This window comes from Rhinatrema bivittatum, chromosome 6 (assembly GCF_901001135.1).
Source record: "Rhinatrema bivittatum chromosome 6, aRhiBiv1.1, whole genome shotgun sequence".
Lineage (NCBI taxonomy): Eukaryota > Metazoa > Chordata > Amphibia > Gymnophiona > Rhinatrematidae > Rhinatrema > Rhinatrema bivittatum.
In genome coordinates this window covers 35,385,860-35,410,104 of record NC_042620.1, presented here as the reverse complement: position 1 = coordinate 35,410,104, position 24,245 = coordinate 35,385,860, and the positions used below count along the sequence as shown (strand labels likewise).

The window sequence follows — 24,245 nt, the reverse complement described above, 5'->3', positions numbered from 1 at the left end:
CCTGCTAGTCACTCTCTCTCTCTCTCCACAGTCCAGCCCCACTATTCTCTCTCTCACCCTCCACCAGACCAGTCCCAACAGTTTCTCTCTCTGTCACCCTCCACTAATCCAGCTCCACCAGTTGCTCTCTCACTCGCTTTACCAGCTCAGCCCCACAAGTCACTCTATCTCTCCATCAGTCCAGCTCCACTAGTCACTTTCTCTCACTCACTCACTCCACCAGACCAGCCCCGCTAGTCGCTCTCTCTCTCTCGCCCTCCACCAGTTCAGATACCTAGTCACTGTCACAGTCCACCAGTCCAGCCCAAGCAGTTGCTCTCTCTCTCTCTCACTCCACCATTCTCTCTCCCTCCCTCCACCAGTTCAGAATCACTAGTCACTGTCACAGTCCACCAGTCCAGCCCAAGCAGTCACTCTCTCTCTCTCCCTCCCTCCACCAGTTCATCCCTGCCATTTGCTTTGTTTCTCTCCCTCCACCAGTCCATCCCCACCAGTCTTTCTCTCTCCATCCCATCCCCCTACTCTCTCTCTTCAGTCAATTCCCTCCGGTCGTTTCTGATCCAAACAGATCAAGCTGAGTGGCTGCCTATAGTTACACTTCTTAAGTTACTGAATATGAGTATATTCTTGCATATTTACGTCTATGCTTTGCAATTATATGTATTCCCTTTATATCAGTAAGCATTATTTAATGTTTTATATATTATCAAGGAGTCTGGTATGTATATAACTATTTGTTATTACATTAATAACTTTTCTATATTCAGCACATAATTGCAGGTAAATATGAAAGAAAAGCATGTGGAGGGTCTATGAAAATTTTGGACATTAAAAAGGGGTCAATGCTCCCCAGAAAGGTTGGGAACCTCTGGTTTATCCCATAACCTCTGCAATAATCACATAGGTATTTAATATATTTATAGCCTGCCTACAGTAAACTGGTTATGCTAGGTGGGTTACAAAATACAACATTAAAACAATAAAACCATATACAATACAGCAAAAACAAACAAAATATCAAATAACCTCATTGCTCATAATAACAATCTTCCCACATCATTATCCAGGGTCATATATCTTAGCAACCAAATCACTCAAAGTTACCCAGAATGTTTTGTAATGCCATGAAAGGGGCAGGTCCCCTTCTCGGCACCTTCTAAATGAAACATGACACAGCCCTGTGCTAGAGGCCAGTTATCCGGGGAGGGGTTCCTATAGTTCTGCAATATTCTCCTTCCTCAGATCATCTCCCTATGAAATCAATGCATTTGTCTTAGTCAAGGAAGCAGAAGAAAGGCTCTAACTGCACCTGGAAAATTCTTATATCATTCAGCATCTCCTAAGCATTCAGCAGGGCACAACTGTACTATCTCAAATGCTACAAAAGCATTTAACATGCAACAGGCGCCTCTGATATGTGCTTTCCATAGGTGTTGGTCTGATTGGCTTAAGGGCTCTAACCGACATCATCTCCTCCAAAATTAAAGATTCAGAAGGGGGAACGTAAGGCTACAGGGGCTTCCCTATCTCCTCACTAGCCTGAAGATTGGTAGGCAGAGAAAACCAGGAGCGGTGGAAACATCCATGACCCAATCTGTCCAAAGACTGGAAAGAGGAGCAGCCGGGGGTGAGGGAGCAGTGGTGGGATGGCTCCTGCCCATGCGTGTCTGCATGTGGGGAAAAAGAGACAGCTTGCAGGTATTCGTGTGCGTGCCTCTGTGAAACCCAGTCACACCCAGCGGCTGTTTAATTCATAATCCAAGACTGTATTAAAGCAATGCAATATAACTGGAGTAAGAATAATCAAGCCACGGATATTTTATTCCTGCTTATATTCTGGATGGGGGGGGGGGTCTTCATTCACAATTCTAGATAGTGGCCAATGCTTTCTTTATTTCTTAAGTGTGTTTCATCAGTACAGAGAGTCTACTGCTGCCTGCCCATCTGCATGTCCCGTGCTAGAGCAAAGTATGCAGGCTACGGTGCCGACAGCGCCTCCTCATGGCCACTGGTACAGTGCCAGCCCCGAGGGATACTACCGTCCTCAGGGGAATTAGATAGATATTAGGCACGAGTATAAATGTTGCCGAAACGTTCCTTCCTGTCATTGAGTAACATCGATCTGGGGTACGATGCTGATGCTTCACCGGCGTTATCCTTCTTACATACAGGGGACAGTTTTGGAAGAGATTGGGCCGGGCACCTATGGACTGGATGCCCCGGCAGAACGCTCAGAGCGACTGGAGGCACGCACTGGCTTCCAGAGCGCATGTTCTCCTAGCCTCAGCAAAAAAAAAAAAAGCAGCAATGCTGAGAGGGGTGGAAGGGGGAGGAACGGGGGGTGTTTAGCTCAGGAGTGTAAATAACCCGCTTTGGCGTTTTCATTTTCAAATAATCAGTCGCCGCAAAAAAACAAACAAACCACAGGGCAAAATATATGGCCGCTTTGTAGGCGCGTGCCCGTAATAACATTTCAAAAGAGGAGAACTAACCAAAACTACCCAGCCGGCTTCCCTATTGAAGACTTGCTCCGGGCGAATGCGGGTACTCCGATGCGCTCGCACCTCCTTGCTCGGTGGCTTAGTTACAACCGCCGCCACAAGGAATCGCAATTCAGGATCCGCGCCTTTGCTTTCCAGCGGGTTCACACGTCATTTCGGCCATGGCAAAGAAATAAGGCAGCAGTAATGGCACCAAGAGCTGCTTTGCAAAGGTTGCGATTACAGCCCCGGTGGTCCCCTGCCCGCCTAACCAATGCCCCAACCACCCATGCGTACTGCGTCCCGCCACGCCGTACTCACGCCAGTTACGCCAGCAAATCATCCACCGCCTTTACTGGACAGGGCGCTCACACAGGTACGATTTCAGGTGACACCACCCTTCCCCTTTTGTTTAAGTCAAACAGAACCACTGAGCTGGCCCGCAACAACAAGAAAAATAAAAATCAAATCACTGGAGCCTGGGAAATCCTGTCATGATCAAAGGCTACGCTGGCAAAGAAACCTGATCACTCACCCACCCACCCTATCCTGCAGTCTCAGATTCCCTTCTGCTTCAAAGAAGAGCCATTCACAGCCGTCTCCTTGATCTGCAAAGTTTAACGGCGCTCCACTCCCTTCAGAAACTCACTTAAAAACAGCCTTTTCCTTTCAGCCTCAAACCCCCCATCGTCCTGCCTTACCACCCCTGCTCCTCTTCCCTGTACCAACTTCATCTCAGGAGCAGGTGGGCGCCAGTTCCACTACTTACTGCCTTGATCTGTTTGGACTGCTTGCCACTGAACCACTTCAACATGCTCAGTCGCTCGGCAGCTTCTACTCCTTCTTCTGCTGGAATGCAGGACCGAGAGCTGTTTCCTAATGAGCCTTCAGCCGGGTCTGTAGGATGGCTTAGCCGCCGGTAATTAGCACCCTGCCGACATCAAAAGCCAAGCCCGACTGACTCCGGGTTACCCATGAAGCCTGGCAGGTGATGCCAAGTCCCTCCGCAGGGGCACTGGCAGCCTGTGCGTTGCACAAGCAGAACGTGAGCCCTGCCCGAAGCCAGATCACATGGCCCATGAGGGCTATCTTGTGATTTGCAGATACTGCCCGAGCAGTTACGATGGAAAGTTTATTATACCACAAAGTGACGTTCCAGGGTCCCGTGGACTTTCACACTGCATGCAGCAGCTCATCAGAAGCAGATGCGTGTGATCTCAGCTTTCACTCCTCTGCAGCGAAACACAATCACCTAACAGCAGGAGTTCTGCAGCCTCCTGTGTAAAGTCCACTTCATGACCGTGATTTTGTCCACGGGAAAGTGCTATGGGTGGGGACTGCAATTTTCCACAGGTAAAATGGGCTGACTGGAAGCCGCCCTTCTCAGATGCTGCTGAACGTGTGCGTGGCTTCCGTGGCGCACACACTGTTAGCCACCTTCAAAAAGAGTTCCTGTGGGCCGTATTTAGACCACGGAGAGCAAAACAGTGAGCAAGTAGGCGATGTTCAACTCTACAGGCCCTACTGTGCCTGTGGTAGGCCACCCATGCCAAAGAGTAGGTGCAAAGCACGTGGACACTTCTAGGATGCAGAATCCGTGGCTGCTGATTTCCAAGCAGGCGCAAAGTACACAGGTTGCACGACTTACTCAGGTATGTCCACGCCTACTGGATTTTCAAAAGGAAACTCTGTGGGACTGCAAAATCCATGGGGAGAATGAAAATTGCCCTCTGGGCCTCCAATGGATGTAGATATAGTGTATGAATATACACATTACAGGAATTAGGGGGGCCTCCAGGACAGGTTTCCAAGTCACTGGCCTAAGGCAGTGCTTCTCAACCCAGTCCTCAGGGCAGACCTAGCCAGTCAGGTTTTCAGGATACCCACACTGAATAAACATGAGACGGATCTGCATGCGCCGCCTTCCATTGTATGCAAATCTATCCCATGCATATTCATTGTGGATACCCTGACAACCTGACTGGTTAGGTGAGCCCCAAAGACCGGGTTGAGAAGTACTGGCCTAAGGGACCAAATTTTTCATGGAAAATAAAACCCATACTAAAAGATCTTTTTTTTTTTTTTCTATTTAATTAGGGTGCTTGGCTGTTTTTTTTATTTTGCGGTAGTGGCCTGCAGCGCAGGGTACACCGGAGTAGCTCGTACTAGAGAGAATACGGTAGTGGCCCGAGGAACGGGGTACACCGGAGAGGATCCCAAGAGAGTTGGTAGAGTAGGTCCTTGGAGTTAGGTACTCACAGAGAGGTAGTTCCAAGAAGGCTCCCGAGGAGCGGGACAGGCAGCAGTCCAAGGCAGAAGGCCTTGGACTGCTGCCTTGGACTGCTGGAGAGGAGAGGATAGCCAGAGACGAGGAAGGGCCCCCGAGGAGCGGGTAACCCAAGGCGTCTCACGCCGAATGCAGGAACAGGAAGTCCGCGAGCGAGAGCGGATTCAGCAACGAAGGAACTCCTTGCTAACTCGTGGATAGGCAGGGCCAGTCAGGTTAAGTACAGCAGAGCGAAGACGTCATCAGAAGGGGACGCCCTCGAGGGTCCCACCATGGCGTGTACAAGAGTGGCCCTCGCGCGCGCGCGCACGCCTATGTGATTCCTGGGGCAAGATGGTGGTCATTAGTGCCCACACTGTCCCGGGCAGGTTGGCAAACGCTGGCAGAGGTCGCCGCTCTCCCCAATACTGACAAGGCAGCAAAGAAAGAGGTGAGCATCAGTGGTCGCTGCCGTCTGCGACCGATGGGCGAACATAAAGTGTTCAGTTCTGCCACCTAATCAAAAATATGTGCATTGGAAAATACTTTGAACTCGTCATTTTGGTGTAAATACGGACGAAGAGAGATGTTTGCTCTCTGCTTCAGCTCTAATAATGCTTTTATCTGATCTCGCTACCGTAGGCTGGTATCATTTCCAAAGGTCTGTGAGACAACGGGCGAGCCTGTGAAAAACGATGGGCAGGATTCAGTAAAATCAGCTGCTAACAGATTTCCTTTAGCCGTTTAACTATTAAAGATAAAGCGTAAAGAAACGTGCCCCGCATTCCAAGTCACGGTACCCGTGTCGTCATCTGAAGCAATCAGTCTTGAGTTTTGGCTTTTTGAAGCGAATCGGTGTAAATGGTAATAGGGCTAGTGCCAGGGTATTTATTATGCCTCCTTCCCACCACCCCCTCTTTCTGACTGACCTACTGGCGGAGGCTTCAGCCTGGGCAGCTCCAGCACAGGCAGACTCCCTCCTTTGCCCCCTTTCCACAGTGCTCAGCCACCTCCCTCTCTCCCTGCCCAGCGTCTCTCCTTTTCCCTCCCAGCATCCTCTTCACTCACCCCACTTCCTGCCCGGCGCAGCAGCATCACCTCGATCTCTTTCCCCCGTTCCACAGTGCCCAGCCACGCGCTCTCTCTCTGTCTCTCCACCTCCACCTGCCCAGCACCTTCTCTCTCTCTCTCTCTCTCTCTCCGCTCCTCACTCCTGCTTAGCATCCTCTCTTCCTACCCCAGCACCTTCTCTCTCTACCCTCTATCTGCTCCTCACCCTCCTTTTCACCCTCCCTTACACACATCAGGGACACGACTGGGTCTTCACCAATGGGTTTTCCTGTGCTGGATCCCAATGCTACATGAACTGCAAATTCTGATGCGACTGTAAAGCTGCTCTAACGACTCTGTTCATTTAAAATTTATTGTAATCCGCGCCTTGAGACAAACTTTGGGGAAAGGCAGAATATGAAATGCTCATATATAAATAAATAATCCCCCCCCCCCCCCCACCCCCACCTAATCCTGGCAGCTTTTGGCTTCCTCCTGTCTTTGACCACCAGTGGAATGGGCTCTGCCAGCAGTGCCAGGATGAATCCCGCCAGCAGCCCCCGGGGAGGCCTCCTCCTGTCTTTAGCCACCGGCGGTTTGACCTCTGCCAGCAGCCAAGCAAGCATTTTTAAATGGACCTAGGACTCCCTGACCGCTGGTCTCAAAGCGCACGAGATCCACAGTCAGGCAGTGCCAGCCTGTGAACTTTAAAAATGCTCACGGCACCGCGCGCCTTCCTTTAAAAGAGCGTTCTGGGGTTTTTTTTTTTTGCCACCCATAAAACTCTGGTGCTCTAGGCAACTGCCTGGTTAACCTAACTGAAGAAGCAGCCCTGAGAGCTAGGGAAGGAAAGATTAAGCCTTAGTTTTATCCTCACATATGCTTGACAGGAACAACAGATGAACTTGGAGAGGATGGAACGGAAAAAAAAAAAAAAAAATGGACAGGCGGCACTGGCCGACTTCCAGGGTGGGCATGCGGTTATGGTCAGATTACACCTACTCTGAAAGGGGTTCAGGGAGCTGTCTTCCTGCCCAAAAGCAAGCGAGGGCAGCAGATCTGAGGCCCGCTCGGCGCGCGCTGGAGCAGAAGACACGCGAGCGAGCGGCCTCCTCCTGAAAGCGGGTTTGCCTCACGGCTGTGGCGCACGCGCCGCCGTGTGCCTGTGCGTAGGGCGCGTGCACCCGCCGCCTGTATTTACCGTAAAGGGGCAGCGGGCAACGGCGACGAGCGGTTACCAGCGTTGTTATTTTGCATTCTTTTAGATTAGATCCAACAGAATGAGAAAGGATTTTAGAACTGGGATGAGGAAAGCAAGTGCACGCCGCTAAAAAGATAATCACAGAAACTAAGTAGGTTTGTTCGCTGGGCTCAGTGCGGTGAGACGGGCTAGTTTGTTTTTTTTTTACGGGGTCGCATTCTACCTTTCCCAGGCTCATTAAAATTACAGGTGTAAGGATATCACGACGGCGCGCAGCAAGTTACGCAACGCGTGCACGGAAAATCACCCTCCGCCACGAAAGCCCTGCAAACCACCGGCAAAACCGCACGCACCAAACGAGCTCAAATAAAAATGGCTTAAAAATTAACAGCTGCTGACATGTCGACCGCTGCTCTCTCCTTCCACATACAGTGCAGTCATTGAACGAGCCTGTGTGTGCTTGCCACTCCCCCCTCCCGAGCCACACAAAGTCCAGCCCTTACCAAACCCTCAAGTCTGCATCGAAGTTTCCTGCAGTTGCATCTCGGAACGGATTTAGTGCATTGCTCTGGTGTTCTTTCTGTTCTCTTCACGGTGAAATGCACCCCCCTGGTACGGCCAGTTCTAAAGCTCACAGGCTGAAGCGGGCTTCCGACTTCAGAGCTGCCGCCAGGATTTCTCTCATTCACAGGCTGAACCATAACCCCCCCCCCGGCAATATTATCAACATTAAAAAAGGGGGGAACTCATTCAAAACCCTTCTCTGAATGCCTTTCTAAGATACAAGCTTCCTCATCTTCTGGCCGCTCCAGGTTGGGCTCCATGCCCCCACCCCACCCCCCCCTTTCCTCGCCCATGAATCGCCTCAGTGCGCGCTTCCGGAGAAACGGGCCGGGCGGGTACAACAGGTCCTACCTTGTCGCTGTCTACCGTGTTCTGCGACGTCCTGGATGCAATAGAGATGGTGTCGGGTTGACTGCTGCCATCCCCCTGGCTGTCCGCGTCGTCTACTCCATCTCTGAGGCAGGAAAAGAAAGCAGCAGAAGAGTTCCCGTTTACTTGGGGGAAAGCAAGGGTTTGTGAAACAGGATTTTTAAAGGCAGGGATCGAGTGCACACACACACACACACACACACACTGTGCAAGCAGGAAGTCTCTTAACATCACCCAGCCCAGCAGGGCTCATGTTATTATGGCACTCTGTAATTTGAACTGATGTCATCTCTGTCATTGAGGGGGGTGAAGATTTAGCACTTAACGACCATGTTCGCTTTCTGCAAATAGAATAGCGCTCGTTCTAATAAAGAGAGGGCTTAGTTCCCAAAGGGGACCCTGTAATGAGGACTTCCAGCTGATATTCCTTTTGGTTATGCTTCTAAAAACTGGTGCTCTGAATGTTTAGCAAGCTCAGTTCAAAACAAACCCTTTTGCCAAGTAAAGGCCTCCGCTGTTTATCTAAGCTCAGGACATTTGTTATTTTGACCTGGATTGTTTTGTTTTTTTTTTGAAGTGGTCAGACCCAGGTCTTTATACACAGGTGGTCTCCCACCACCATCAGTCTTGGCAAAGATGTAGGCCAAGAAACCCAGATTTCCCATAGCAGTGCCTGAAAGCGTTCCTGGGCTGGTCCAAATGAGGCCATGTTTATTCCGATACGCCTTTCACTTTTAAGCATTTTGTGACCCATCCCCCCCCCAGCAAACAGCTTCTCTTTTCTGAAGGGCCAGACACCAAGAAGTCACTGTACTGCAGCACCTCGCGTGTCCTCTCTCCATTACCCCGACTCCCCGTGGCAGAGGGAACCGAGATCTGCCAGGTCACTTTACGAACATGGAGCTGGATCACAAAGCCGACAGCCGAGGCATTAAGACAGCTCCATGACCTTAAGTGACCCTGGATCGTAGGGCCCGGAAAAATCCCTCTCTCTCCAGGATCAGGGACAGAAATTTGACCTTGTCAGGAAAGCCAACATGCTCCCCGAGGTTGCACTGCGCTAAAAACATAGCTCCAGAACCATTTAACAGAATCCACAACCCTTACATTGGAAGTTCCTGCCTAAAAGTAACGGCTCCTGCACTAAATTATCTTGGTTGGCAAAGACGGGACATGAGGACGTTGCGTCAGGTATGAAAAGGACGAACGGCAGTTTCCAAAGGCTTTAACTGCAGGTTAAAAAAAAAAAATCCATTTTATCTGGGTTGAATGCCTGTTTTGAAAACTGCTCTGCCCACCCCACCCCTCCCCCACACGCAGACCGAATGCAGCTGAAAGTGCGCACGGGCTCTTTCGGCCGCTTTTTAGGGAAAACGTTCCCGGCGGCGCGTTTTGGGTGGGATCAATAAATAACATGCGTCGAGTGGGCTTGCGAGCCTGGGCACATTCCTTCCCAGAGAAATTTTTACCCGCGCAGACAAGGGCAGGTACAGGTGACTGCGGATCCCTGCTGCCCGCTCAGCTCTCCTAGGGAATGCACGCGACCAGGTTCAAAGTACCCCCATGCACCTTCGCGCCTGGGCAGGCGCTTTGAAAAATCTCCCTCCCAAAAAAATAAATGCTTACGACCTTCCAAAAGGACAAGGAAGGATTTGAAGGGGCGAATTTTAAACGAGTTGCTCGTGTTAAAAGGCCCACGTACACGAGTACATGGGCTGGGCTCGAGCGACTCGTATTTCAAAACCAGCAAAATTACGTGAGTGTGCGCGCGCGCGCGCGCAAGATGACACGCCACAAAAAGGGCGTTCCGGGACGGGGCCAACAATTGCACGCGTAAATCCCGATTTTAAAACCGGTGACCGCCGCGCGTGTCAGGCTGTTACCTGTGCACATTCACTTCTGCTTTTGTTTATGTGCAAGTCTGAAAGAAAGGTTGTAGAGCCAAAAACTAACTGGGTGAGAGGTCTGGATAAACTGGGAGGAATGCAGGTTGATGTACTTAGAGATAAGACTGGGCAAACTGGTTATTTCCTTCATGCACGCATGTTTTAAAATTGGCTCATTTGCACATTAAAGCCGACAAGTTCTAAAGAAATGTAAGGGAAGAATGTTTTCTCATGAAACTGCTTAAAATTAGGAGCATACACACGTGCGTTAGGTGTATTTAAATTCATATGTGTGCATTTGCGAGGACGAGTTAACATTAGAGCGTATGTGCACTCGTGTGCGAGTATGTGGGTGCACGCACGCTCATTTTAAATTTACCGTCTAATAGGGTCATTCATCAAAATGTGTTATGGCGTTAACGCACTTGATAACGCATTAACGCATGCGATAATAGTCTTATCGCATGGTGCAAATGCAAATTTTTGGAAGGGGCGGGATTAGGGAGGGTTTGGGGCGGGACTAATTAAAACGAGGGTAAATATCACACAGTGATATCGCACGGTTTTAACACCTGGTATTAAGCTATGTGATATGCCCGATATGCAATTCGCAATAATTTTGCAAATTGCATTTCAGCCATTTCTGGGAGAGCAACAGTCAGACAGACTGACTGACCCAGGGGAGGCCTTCACAGTATTCAACTATATATATGACTATAGGAGGGCCAGCTAATAGCTCGAGGTGAGGTGTTAGTGATGGTTTAGGATTTAGGGGCCAGTTTTAAATGCAGAATGCAACATATGAACAGCAGAGTACACCTTGGTGAAGATTTGAAGTAATTTGGCGTGAAGAAAGTCTCACAAAGATGAGATTTCTACTATGTTCTCTCGCCCTAGCTTGATGGGCTCTATAACAGGGCGCCATCAAGCTAGGGTGAGATAACATAGTAGAAATCTCATCTTTGTGACACCTTCCTCACTCCAAATGACTTCAAATCTTCACCGAGGTGTACTGTGCTGTTCGTACGTCTCACTCTGCTTGTAAAACTGGCCCCTAAACCCCAAACCATCACCAACACCTCACCTCGAGCTATTAGCTGGCTCTCCTATAGAGATATAAATACTTGACAGAAAGTATCAGGGGGTGTGAAAACTTTACTGTTCCACTGGGGGAGGGTAAGGGTTTGAACATCAACAAAGGCTGGTTTTGCTGCAGAGACAGGGGGGCATTCTGAAATATGCTTTATTTGGGTAACAGTGCCAGGGCATTCTGGAGGTAGGTGCACAGGTGAAATGCCCTGCCTGCATGCGGGTAAACTCACGCACGGAGCGTCACTTCCCGCGTAACTTTACCCACAGGGAGGAGAGGCATTCCCAGGGCTGGGAAGGGGCTTGCACTTATGCACATATTAAATCGTTTGTGTGGGTGTTTTTTTTTTCCTGAGGGACACGGCAATATTTTTCCTGAAGAAAAAAACTACCCACACAAAATCAGCAGGTGCCCCTGCGTGGGGAGAGACTTCCTGGAATACATTTTCAAAGCAAAAGTGTCGTGTACTGTCACTTTAAAAATTAGGAGCAAACTCTGCAGGCAGAAAGCGTCCAAGGACTCGGCACCTATTCGGGCAGTGAGAAAATTATTATCCACAAACTGAACGTCCGGTGCAACCTTTCTCTTCAAATTATGCAACATATATCCGCCTATAATTTTTAAAAAAAATGGCCAGTTATTTTACTATTCTAGGTCTTAAAGATGTCTCTGCATCCCGATTCTCCTTTCCCCTTTCTTAAAAAAAAGTAGGGCACCAATCCCTCTCCCAACTCCCAAAACCCTCCCACGGAGTAGAGGAGAAACTCTTAGCTCCTCCCACCGCTGACAGGTACTGGCATTTAGATCTTCATTACTTATTCGCCTCACTCTTTTTCAGGATTGGTCAGTTTCGCCTACAGCAGACCAATCCCCATTCGGCACTGAGCTCTGAATGGGGATTGGTCCCTTCGCAGACAGTCAGACGGAAGGTCGCGGGTCTCTTAACAGCGAATCGAACGTTCCCTTTCCGAATTCTCGCCAGAATAGAAAAGGCTAAGCAAAACAGCGATGCCCCACCTTTTACTGTTGTTCCTCTGTTTTGCTGGTGTTTTGGGGGCCTGGATTGGTTCCTTCAAGGCCCCCTTCAGATGGATGATTCTCTCCTGAATGACTTCTCGGATGTTTTTAATCCACTCCTGTTTTGCTTCAACGTTGGAGGCCTGTAATTTGAAAAATGCAAAGCGTCACGCCCTAGGGAAAAATTCCTCCGCATTTCTCGCTAGCTGCATGCGCTCACTTAACCGGAGACCCGTTGCAAACACGGCCCCCAGCTCGGGAGTAGATTCTGTGGCAATTATGTGGCCCGTTTGCATAATATTTACATTATTTAATATGTAAAAGTATTTCACATGACAAAAACAAAACGGGCTTGTCCAGGTAACTTTTCAACTTATCTGGACGCAACCTGAAATGTGACCCCTCCCTCCCTCCCCGAGCTAAATTTTGTCCGGGTGGTGATGGAGACATTCTGAGGGCTTGGCTAAACTTTAGACAGCAGGCATCGATGATACTCGGCGCAACCCAGCTAGCCTCAGCCAGGTGAGTCTGTGGTGGGAAAAACAGAGGTCCTAAAGTTACCCGGGTATATGTGGGGGCAGGACCTGCGGAATATCCTGCTAAAGTCACCCGGGTAACTTTCCTGCTCGCTGAATCCTGACCTCAACGCACTCTTCCAGCCTTTCCAGTGTTTCTGGATATTTTGTTTAATTTTTTTTGGTGTTTCTTTCACTCTTTTCTCCGTTTCAGGCTTTCATCTTTTTAATTTCCATTGCTTTCTTTTTTGCGTTCTCCTGTCGTACCTTATCACTTCAGGCTCTCTCTCATAAATAAAAGTGCCTTTTTTCTTGCCTGTCTGCTCTAATACGTTTATTCTCTTCTTCCCCCTCTGTCCTATTTGATCCCTCCTGCAGCTTTTCCTCCCTTTCATTTCCATCCCCTGCCTCTCTTCTCATGCAGCCTAAGGACCCACGGTCTCATCCCTCCCACATTTACCCCTTCCCTGGCCCTCCCCCTTTGCCTTCTCTCAACCCTCCTTGATCCTCTCTCCTTCTTCTCTTTCCCCGTTTCTTCCCCATCCTCTCTCTCTCTCAACTCCTTTCCTTCCCCATCCACTTTCTCTCGTTTTCCTTCCCCTCCTTCCTCTCCCCCTTTTCTCTTCCCCCCCAATCCTCTCTAGCTCCCTCAGTCAATCTTTTCTCTCTCCCTGCTCCCAGGGCCATTCTCCTCCTTCCCCTCCCTGGCCAATCCTCTCCTCTTCCTTCCTCCTCGTCCCTTCCCAGGCTCATCCTCTCCCCTGACCAGCAGGAGGACACCAGCAATGCTTCATGCCGCGTCTGACTCCTCCTGTCGCTTGGGCTAGACACACAGGACACTGTAGGGCCCTGTGGTTCAAATGTAAGTGGGGGGCATCTCCACTCTCCTCCTGCTGGAGGGGGGAGGGGAGAGAGAGAGTTGGTGTGTATGGGTGTGGGCATATCACGAGTCTGACCGGCTTCTTGGTTTCCAGCAGTCCCACAGGGACTGAGGAATTCTATCACCGGGGCAAGATTCTGCAGTGCTTACTGCAGAGAAAGAAGAATAAGGGCTACAGAATATGAGTATTAGCACAACATTATAATACATGCACTTCCCTCCACAGCTACAGCTGCATAATGTAAAGTGGGCATATCATGCAATACAATATATGGTAAAATGTGTGGTAAAAAAAAAAAAGAAAATATTAAAATGCTGACAGTCTCCACCCTACAGCACAGAAAGCTGTGATCCACTCCGCTGAAAATAACGGAGGTGAAACGAATCTTTTGAGATGGCCACAGATCTGCAGCAGTTTTAAACTTCTATTTCCCTACAGAGAAAATGTCTGTACTGCAAATATCTGGTAGTCTACATTTTCCTGTACGGGGTGAATTAAAAACTAAAACTAGCGGAGCTGGCCTGTGGATCAGTGGCATGTTGCCACACTGCATAGCCTGATTCTTCGGTCAGATCTTCCCTTCCCTGGGCCGGTCGGGTGTGGGGTTGTGCATCCTCCAAACAGGTCTGCCTTTCCACAGCAAGCAAACATGGGAGGTCTGCACATCTTGATCTCAGAATTAAGCTCATTTGCAGATGTTAGCTGCCCTAAAATCCAGACTGCATAGGGGAGCCAACACAGAATGCAATTTTCTGAAGGATTTTTGTGAGGTTAAAAGCATTTTTAATGGCATGTACTGCTTGCTGAAAACTGCTCGCCCTGTAAAAGTGCAGATTTTGTCCATAAGGCGCGGACATTTACCCACGATGACTTGGAAGCGTTCCTGAGACGGAATCAGGCTGGGGTAGGGGAGAAAACCGTGTGCATGATTTGGGGATTTTCAAAACTACGCATGTATTTTCGGCCAGAAAAAACTATTTGCCGATAAAGGAGATACAAATGTCTGTGGGTACTTTCTCTTTAGGCAATTTTCAAAACAAAAATACACGTGCACCTTTCCTTTGAAACCTGGTGCGGAGCCTGCATGTAAAAAGTACCCACGGGCTTTGCAGCAATGTCAGGCAATGTGAAAATTGCCTCCGACATGTCCTTGTGAGCAAGCAGCACAACCGGGATAACTGATGCGAAACGCAGCCACCACAGTTATCCAGGTTATGAAAAGCTTGGTAACCTCCGTTACTCTTCCATTCTATATCAATACAATGAGTTAAGCAGGTCACAGATACCTGCCCCGGCATAGCCTTTCGCACACATGCACTGAAAATCCACAAAGCCGAAACGAGGAAACTGACAGGGAGAACTCACTTTTAGCACCGTTTTGTTATCCGAGGATGGGGTTCGACCAGACCACAGTGCAAACTTGCAGGGGTCTCCTTCAACATGCTCCGTCAAGCCCAGTTCTGAGGTCTAGAAAAGAGGCATTGGTGTGAGTCTGCGTCAAACGTTCTCTGGGTGCGCCCTGAACCCTGAACACTTTGATATGGAAAGCAGAGGTGCAGTTCAGCAAGTCGAAGTGTTTGCCCTGAGCTGGCCTGGCCGTGCTGGGCTTGTGGCGGCAGGGTGCATGAGGCTATAGTGCTGCTGCATCCAGGAGGTAGAGATCCTCAGACCCAATTAATTCCAGATCAGAGCACTGCATCAGCAACACAGCTCCCTTTATTTACTATGGAAACAATTTTGATAAACACACAAATGTTTTCCACTTTGTGGAAAATAGGAATGACAGCTGGGGCAAGCTTCTTCATTTACTCTATCAGAAAACATCACCTAAAAGGTTCTACAACTTTTCCCAGTTTATAGACAGTACCCACATTTTTCCATGCAAAAGCTGCTTATAAAGGCCGAATTTCACTTTTCCTCAGGGGGAATCATGGTACTTGCCTTTAAAAAAATGCTTTGGCCTACCCCAGTGTCTAAAGTAGCCTCTCTCTCACCTAGAAAAATTCCATTCATATTTTTGGTACTATTATGTCTCTTGCATATAGAAACATAGAAATGATGGCAGAAGAAGACCATCCAGTCTGCCCAGCAAGCTTTCACACTTATTTTTTTTTCATACTTTTTCTGTTACTCTTGTCCCTTTAAATAACTTTTTTGGTTCTATTTCCCTTCCACCCCCGCCATCGTAGTTAGCAGTGCTGGAGCTGCATCTAAGTGAAGTATCTAGCTAATTGGTTTGGGGTAGTAACGGCTGTAAAAAGCAAGCTACATCCATGCTTATTTGTTTTACCCAGCCTCTGCAATTCAGTCCTTGTTGGTAGTTGTCTGAATATAAATCATCTTTTCTTCATTCCCCCTGCCGTTGAAGCAGAGAGCTATGCTGGATATGCATTGAAAGTGAAGTATCAGGCTTATTTGGTTTGGGGTAGTAACCGCCGTAACAAGCCAGCTACTCCCCTGCTTTTATGTGGATGCAAATCCTTTTTTCCACATTTCCTCTTGCCGTACTTGCATACTCTTATAATCTCACTTCTCACACTCACATTTGCATTCTACGCATTTTCCACATGCATACAAACCCTCTTACACATACACATCGCTCATCTTCTCTAACCTACAGCTGACATCCATGGTAGTATAAGCACTCTGTACTGTACAGATATCAAAAGACATACAGCATTGGGAAATTCCACTGCTTGAATATCTAGTAGGATATATTCATATTGCCTACTTATAGCACTAGACAGCACTACTACATACTTTAAATTACTCATTTCCTGACCTACCAGTAGTTTATTCTTGTAAACGTATTTAGTGTGTCCTGAAGAGTCTTTGATCTCTTTACTAAAAACCAAAGAGATTTCAAAAAGGAAAAGGTGCCGTTCCCGTCCCTTCCTGATGAGTGACTTAGGATCCCAGACTTGGAAGGAATCCTGGAGGATCAGCTCTCCCTGAACATCTAAGTTCTCATCAAAACCTTGAAAAAAACCCAAAAACAAAAAAAAGGTGCATTTAGTATTAAGGGGATTCACATTATCACTTGCAGATAGACATTTCTAGCACGGCAGGCTATAGCTTCTCCCATCCTTCAAATGTGAGAACATTTGAACAATTCAGGAATAAAAGGGAAGTTATTTCAAGGCAATATTCACAAGCTAATTTACAGGGAAGGTGTTTTTACTCACAGAAATGGCCTTTTGCAAAACTGTCCGCCCGACATGCAGGAAAACTTATGGGCCTATGTCATGTATGCACGGAGGAATACTCGGACTGAGTGAAGGCGTTCCCATGGGCAGTTGGGATGGCGTTTGGACCTACTTACATACTTTTGGGCTTTTTGAGATGCCTGCGCATAAATTTTCACAAAAACATTTCTGTGCACATAATAGCTGTTGTAAGCATGTCTGGGTAAATTCGGTGGGATAATTTTCAAAGTGGACATATGCGCACAAGTCTACTTTGACAACTGGTGTAACTTAGCAGGTATTTGCTTTGTAATTTGGGCAGGGTATGTGTGTGTGTGTGTGTGTGACTGCTATAAAACTATCCCCAAAATGTTTGAATACATTCATACTATAGTTCGTACTACAAAAACTTAGTCTGTTTCAGTCACTAGTTGTTGAAAAGCAAGGTTAAAAGAATTCATCTCAATCACTTTTCGGATGACTATCACACAATGAATATGAAGAATATGTGAAAGGGAAGGACAGGAACCCATTAGCAAACACTTTCTGGCTTGTAAAACTGTTCTTAGCATTTCAATGAGAGGCTGCCATTCTCCCCTCCCCCCATTGTTTTTGGAGGGTTAATAACTGCAGTCCAATAAATTATATTCACCAAATATGGGCATGGTCTATCATAATCACAGATCAGGATTTTTCTGCCATTCGGTGTTTAAACAGTGCACTGTTTTGATCTGGTTGTCATTTCTGGACAGACTGCACCAAGGAAAATTTGCCCACCAGAAAAATTAAATAAATAGTTTACTTGTCAAGGCTCCCAAACATAATTAAAGCTTATTCACTAACTCCAGATACTTGAATAGCAATATAACAAGTTAAATACCTCGACGACTCTGGAAAGTATCAATATGCATAGTTATTTACAAATATAGCTACGTCACAATGTCCTGAATCATTTGAACAGTACAGGTTATTAGGAAGTGGCATATTTCTAGGGATGTTCCATGGGCCCCCACACGATACCTGGAAAGCAACAACAAAAAAAAAGGCAAAGGGCAATCCATAGAGAGGTGTAGACCAGCAAAACAAGAATGGTGGCAGCCTTTAGTGTATCTCTTGGTGGATCCACTTCCACTGCTATCCCGTTATTGATCGGCATCCCCCGAGGCTCTGTTCTGGATCACCTTCTCTCCTTACATTTGTTCCCTTCATGACCTGATCTCCTACCAAGGCTTTCAATACCAACTTTATGCCGACAGCTCCCAGAATGTTTTGCATTGGAACCTGCACTTGGAATCCAGTCCTGCATGTCGGCTTCTTCATCTGACATAATTGCCTGAAAGTCCGACTGCCACTTTAATCAAAACATGGCCCAGGCTGGGTTTCTTCTTTTTCCTTCCAAAGTCACTTCCCACTTTCCATGTTTCTGTATCTGAGTGGATGACACTGTCATCCTTCCTGTCTCCTTGGCCCGCAACCTTGGGATTGTCTTCAAATTCTTTCTCCCCCTTCTCTGCTTACATTCTAAATATTGCTAAAATGTGTCATTTCTTTCTTTATATTATCACCAAAAGTCATCATTTCTTTCTGAACACACCTCCAAAACCTTTTTGCACTCTTGTGTCACCTCCTGCTTGGACTACTGCAACCTCTTTATAGGTCCTGTTGCAGAACTGTCTGTCTCTGCCACGGTCTATCTAAAACTCAGCTGTGGATTTATCTTCTTCCAGCATCGTTGACGCCATGTTAACTGCTCTTCTTACGGCCCTCTGTTGGCTCCCTATTCCTTCTCATCTACCAATGCATTCACACTGCAGCTTTCTTATCTCGCCTACATCCCTCTTCGTGACCATTTCTCAGGTAAGCTGCTCCTATCCAAGCCCTTTTCCAGATGGCACCATGTGCCTGGAACGGTCTTCCTGAGCTGGTGCGTCTTATTCCATTTCTGGCCACTAAGTTTGTTTTTTAATACAAAAATCTGATCTTGACCCTCTCATGCTAAACATATTTTATTTTAATACTTAAACGATTACTAGAAATTGAATCTCCCAACAAGACTGCCAGATTCATGAAGTAAGGACAGTCTTTATTTTATGTATCTGCACATTGCTGCATTCATATACTAGAGCTAAAGCAATGTTAAGCAGTAGTAGTGATAGTAGCCACAAGATACTCCACACCTTAACACAGAGCCAGTGGAAGACTGCCCACAATTTTTCTGTGGTCTGCTCTATGTACATGTTAAAGATAAATCAAAGACCTGCATGGCAGCCTGGAAGAAAGCTGTCAGAGTTTATGGTCTTTGAGAGTCACATGAGAACGATTGCTACAAGTTTATTTCTCTTGAAATTTTGCAAAAAAAAAAGCAAAACACTCTAGCCTGGCTATATATTCCTGAAGTAAAGTAAGAAGATATCATGGGTTTTACTAATTTGTAGTATTGAGTATTGTAGGTTTGTAAATCCCATAGTATTTTTCCCTGCAGTAAAATATCACCAGGAAAAAATGCCCTGGACATGGAGGCACTGGGTGATGGCAGTCCCACATCCTGGGACCACCAGCTTTTAAAGGGCCTCATTGGCCCCAGAGCCTCACCCTCAGTTATGTAAAAACCCCAGAGGAGTCTAATGAGACCCTCTGCCCCATTTTCACCACCCCAGCCTCTCCCTAAAGCAACCAAAATATAAAAATTCCAAATGTTTAAAGGTGCCAGTCTGGCACCCCCCGTATCAAACCCCTCCGCTTGGTCTCCAAAACTCTAACCCCTCCCCACCTCTCCGGACCTCCTTCTCCTCCTTTTGACCCTGCCCTCAACACTTGCATGATGGGACAAAAGTCCATCAGAAGCTGGCCTGGGCCATTTTGAAAATGGGTGCGGCCAGACCCAGAGCCCGAAGGGGCGCTCTGGAACCCACTGGACCTCCATGGACTTCATGTACGCATCCTAGTATTCTTCACTGAAGGCACCTTAACAATGAAAATATGAATTACTTTTTCCCATGCCTAACTGAAATATGTTGGTGTCAATGATTCGCATTCTAGGTGAAGTACAGTGCTTCAGCACATGAATAAGGAAAAAACAATTTCAAGTTTAAGTACAAGTGTATGTAATTTCATGGGCCTTTTCTTTTCGTACTTAATTCAAACCTTTTCTCCTCTCTTTATGTTCCAATCCAATAAACCAATTTTTACTGTGCTTGGGTGCACTTCCCCACAGCTAACCAAGACATTCAATAAATGGGAACTGGAAGACCAATTAAGAACTGAATGAGCCAACATGAGCTTCCACCACTAAAACCAGAAGGTTCTTCCAAGGGCACGCTACCTTCCAGCATACTGACGTGCATGGCATCGTTAGCTCTCTTAGGGACGCTCAGCATCACTTCCAGTCCATCTTTAATTTCTCCTTTCCCTTCTTCACAGCAGGTTAGAAGTTCCTACACAACACCAACAACAATAATGACAAACAAAAGAAACAAAATAAGAATGCAAAAACCTATGGACGTTTCACTGCCACATGATCGCCATCATGCTTACCCACTATGGACAGGCCAAATAGTAATGGATTTAAATTACAGGAAGGGACATTCTGGATAGGCATTAGGAAGAACCTTTCTTGCTATGAGGGTGGTCAAGCACTGGAGCATGGGCATGATGGAATCTTTTATTGGAGGTTTTCATGAGCAATGACCATTTGAGGTCCCTTCCAGTCCTATTCATTGATTCTATGCCTGTATTTTAAAATCATTGACAAAATACTTTTTTTTTTCATTTCCAGTGCTACATCTTTTACTAGAATCATGTTTGGTTGGATCTTTCATCTTTTCAACGCTTTGAAGCCAACACAATAAAACTTAAATAACAAAATTTTAGCATAGGCTCACAAAACTATTTAATGGGTGTTTTAAAAAGTCACGAAATGGGTGAAGCAAATTGATTTAGCATGCTAATGCAAAAAAATCTCAGAGATAGTGAGGTCCACATTCAAAGACTTTGTCCTGGTACCATACCCAGACAAAAGCCACAACAATTAAGTTTTCTTCAGTTAAGTGATTACCTACACAAAACCTAGGGGCAGATTTTAAAACCTGCATGCGCGGGGTACATTTGTGATGTGGGAAAAATTATTGTCCAAAAATTACACTGGAAACTTTAACCGGTTACAGTTAGTGCAATACTTACCTGAATATGTTCCCAGGTAACTTCCCACTGACTTCCCTATTCTCTTAGGGGTCGATTTTAAAAGCCGTGCACATGGACGTGCTGATTTTATAACATTCTATAAAAAATGATATCCACGCACACAAGCACGCCCAAATTTATAATCGTCACGCGCATGTGCGAGCGGGTCGCGACTCACCTGCTTGGGAGGGGGGGGGCAGAATTTTGTAAGGTATGCGCGGCGACGCGATCGGGCCTTTGCCCACTTCCTCCTAGTCTGCTCCAATTAAGGACTGGGAGGGAACCTTCCTATCCACTTTCCTATACCCTTACCTTCCCTTCCTCCCTTTTCCCCTCTCCTCCTCACTCCTCCCCTTTTCCTCTGCTATTACAGCAGAGAGCAATAATGGAGTTGTATCAATAGTATGAAGGCTTATTGGTTAAGGGTAGTAACTGCCACACCAACAAGTTACCCCCATGCACTCTTTTCTTCATTTCCATCCTCTAGCTTTAAGGATCCACGGTCTTTATCCCACGCCCCTTTGAAACCTTTTACTGTTTATGTCTTTACCACCTCCTCCGGAAGGGCATTCCAGGCATCTACCACCCTCTCCGTGAAGAAATATTTCCTGATATTGGTTCTGAGTCGTCCTCCCTGGAGTTTCATTTCATGACCCCTAGTTCTATTGATTTCTTTCCAAGGAAAAGTTTTGTTGATTGTGCATCATTAAAAACTTTCACATATCTGAAGGTCTGTATCATTTCTCCCCTGCATCTTCTCTTTTCCAGGGTATACATATATTTAGATCTTCAACCTCTCTTCATAAATTGTTTGATGGAGACAACCTTACCATTTTTGTCACCCTTCTCTGGATTACTTCCATCCTGTCTCTGTCTCCTTGGAGATACGGTCTCCAGAACTGAACACAATACTCCAGGAGAGGCCTCACCAAGGACTATCACTTCCACTTTCTTATTGGTTATTCCTCTCTCTGTGCAGCCCAGCATTCTTCTGGCTTTAGCTATCGCCTTGTTACATTGTTTTGCAGTCTTCAGATCGCTAGACACTATCACTCCAAGATCCCCCTCTTGCTCCGTACACAACAGCCCTTCCCCTCCATCACATACAGTTCTTTTGGATTACCACACCCCAGATGCATGGCTCTGCACTTCTTGGCATTGAATCCCAGCTGCCATATCTTTGACCCAGCTTCCTTAAATCACATCTCATTCTCTCTACTCCTTCCAGTATGTCCACTCTGTTGCAGATCGTAATATCATCCGCAAATAGACAAATTTTCACTTCTATCCCTTCTGCAATGTCGCTCACAAAGATATAGGAACAGGACCAGTCCCAGCACCTTTTGGCACTCCATTTTACACTGTTCTCTCTTCAGAGTAGGTTCCATTTACCATCACACGCTGCCTTCTATTTGTCAACCAGTTTGTAATCCACACCATCACCTTGGTGCTCACTCCCAAGCTTCTCATTTTCTTCACAAGCCTCCTATTCGGGACCATATCATAAGCTTTGCGCTCTTCCTCGATCCAATTCTTTTGTCACGCAATCAAAAAAAATCAATCAGATTTGTGTGACAAGACCTTCCCCTGGTGAATCCATGCTGCCTGGGGTCCAGGAATCCTCCTGACTGTAGATAGTTCACTATTCTTTCCTTCAGCAGAGTCTCCATTACTTTTCCCACCACCGAGGTGAGGCTAACCTCCCTGTAGTTTCCAGCTTCCTCTCTGCTCCCACTCTTGTGAAGCAGGACCACCACCGCTCTTCTCCAATCTTGCGGCACCACTCCCGTTTCCAGGGATCTATTGCACAGGTCCTTCAGCGGATCCGCCAGCACATCTCTGAGCTCCCTCAGTATCCCTGGGCTGTACCTCATCTGGCCTCCATGGCCTTGCTCACATTCACTTTTCCTAGCTCTTCCCTTACATTCTCTTCTGTAAACAGAGTTTTGTCTACTCCACTCCCATCTGCAGTCTGGTCAACTAGCGACGGTCCTTCTCCAGGGTCTTATTTAGTGATCACCGAACTGAAGTATTTGTTTAATATTTCTGCCATTTCTTTGTCTCTCTCCATACACTGATCTTTGTCACCTTTCAATTTCACTATACCACTTCGGATCTTTCTCCTTTCTCTGATGTATCTGAAAAATGTTTTGTCACCTCACTTTACCTCTTTGGCAATCCTTTCTTCCGCCTGACTTTTTGCTTTCTTGATTTCTTTCTTTGTCTCCCTCAGTTTCACCAGATATTCTTCCCTGTGTTCCTCTTTTTGGGAACCTTTACATTTCTTGAACACTGTTCTTTTTGCTTTTATTTTATCAGCCACCTCCTTTGAGAACCAGATCAGTTTCTTACTTCTCTTGCTTCTGTTTACTTTTCCAACGTATAGATTAGTTGCTTTTGTAATTGCTCCTTTTAGTTTGACCCACTGTTGTTCCGCCTCTCTTATTTTCTCCCAGTCTTCTAGTTCTACCTCCAGGTACTTCCCCATTTCGACAAAGTACTTAGTTTTGAAATTCAAAACTCGGGTCTTTGTGTGACTTCTCCGTATCCTATTTGCGATATCAAACCCATACCGTTTGCTCACTGGTACTGAGGTGGGCACCCACCTGGACATTAGAGACATTATCTCCGTTTGGTCTTTTCAAGATACTTTTTAATCTACCTTTTTTGTCCCTCTTATAATTTCCTCCCCTCCTCCCCAGCCCTATCTGGGCGACAAATGTGCCCTCCCTAGCAAGTCTTAGCCTCGGTGCTGTACCTCTGGCCAGAAAGGGGGAGCTCTAATACTGGCAGCCATCTTCCTTTCCCTGAAATTGAGTGCAATACTCCCATGGTTAATCTGACTTCAACTAAACACTTGAAGGGTAATTTTAAAAGGGGTGTGTGCGCCCATAAATGAGAGTATCAGCACGCGAGCGGAGAGACGCGGCAATTTTAAATTGTGCTCGCAAGTACACACATATATATATATATAAAGTCCCTGTCCCACATGTATTTTGGCTAGGGCTTTAGCGGCTTTTATGCACGTATGCAGGCTGTTTTTAAAACATGTTGGAACAAGGGAAAAACCAGTTTGGCCATCTCATATTGAGGTCTTCAAGACCCCTCTGGTCCATCTTGCAACCTCCCTCCCCCCACTTGATCCCGAACCCTCCCTCTGTGCTAAACATTCCAAAACTCGAGATGTCCAGCCTTGCTCCTCATCAGGTCAAGAAGTAAAGTTACGCAGGTAACAAGCCGACGGGCACCATGGTCGGCTTTTTTTAAAATGCGGACTTGCGTGTGCAAGTCTTGGCCCCACCTTGGAATGCCCATGCTCCGCCCATGCCCCGCCCCTTTCTTCTTGCTGCACGCATGGATATGTATGTGCGTACTTTGCAGCTTCTTAAAATGGGCCTTGCTCGTGCAAGGCACGCCTACGCACGTATGTGGCCCTTTTCCGCATGCAACACTTTTAAAATTGACCCATTGTATTTTATGTTAGAAAGTTGATATAATAAGAAAACTAAACTAACCCCAGACAGGAGACTCGAACAAAGGTCTCCTGTGCCACAGCCTGACG

The 24,245-nt window shown here is 46.8% G+C and overlaps 1 protein-coding gene across 5 annotated transcripts in view; it reads right to left on the bottom strand.

The window, feature by feature from the left end:
* The window catches only part of KALRN (kalirin RhoGEF kinase), a 1,195,491-nt gene that overhangs the window by 377,255 nt on the left and 793,991 nt on the right, over positions 1-24,245 (bottom strand). For 4 of the 5 annotated variants that reach the window (XM_029605245.1, XM_029605240.1, XM_029605241.1 and 1 more), the window contains 5 exons: positions 19,827-19,938; positions 16,106-16,296; positions 14,685-14,786; positions 11,924-12,066; positions 7,913-8,015 (listed from right to left, as the gene is read on the bottom strand). In XM_029605245.1, the coding sequence (XP_029461105.1) occupies positions 7,913-8,015; positions 11,924-12,066; positions 14,685-14,786; positions 16,106-16,296; positions 19,827-19,938 (651 nt within the window). Of the gene's footprint in view, positions 1-3,249; positions 3,448-7,912; positions 8,016-11,923; positions 12,067-14,684; positions 14,787-16,105; positions 16,297-19,826; positions 19,939-24,245 lie in introns of those variants that run through there. The other variant, XM_029605243.1, reaches the window with a different exon arrangement.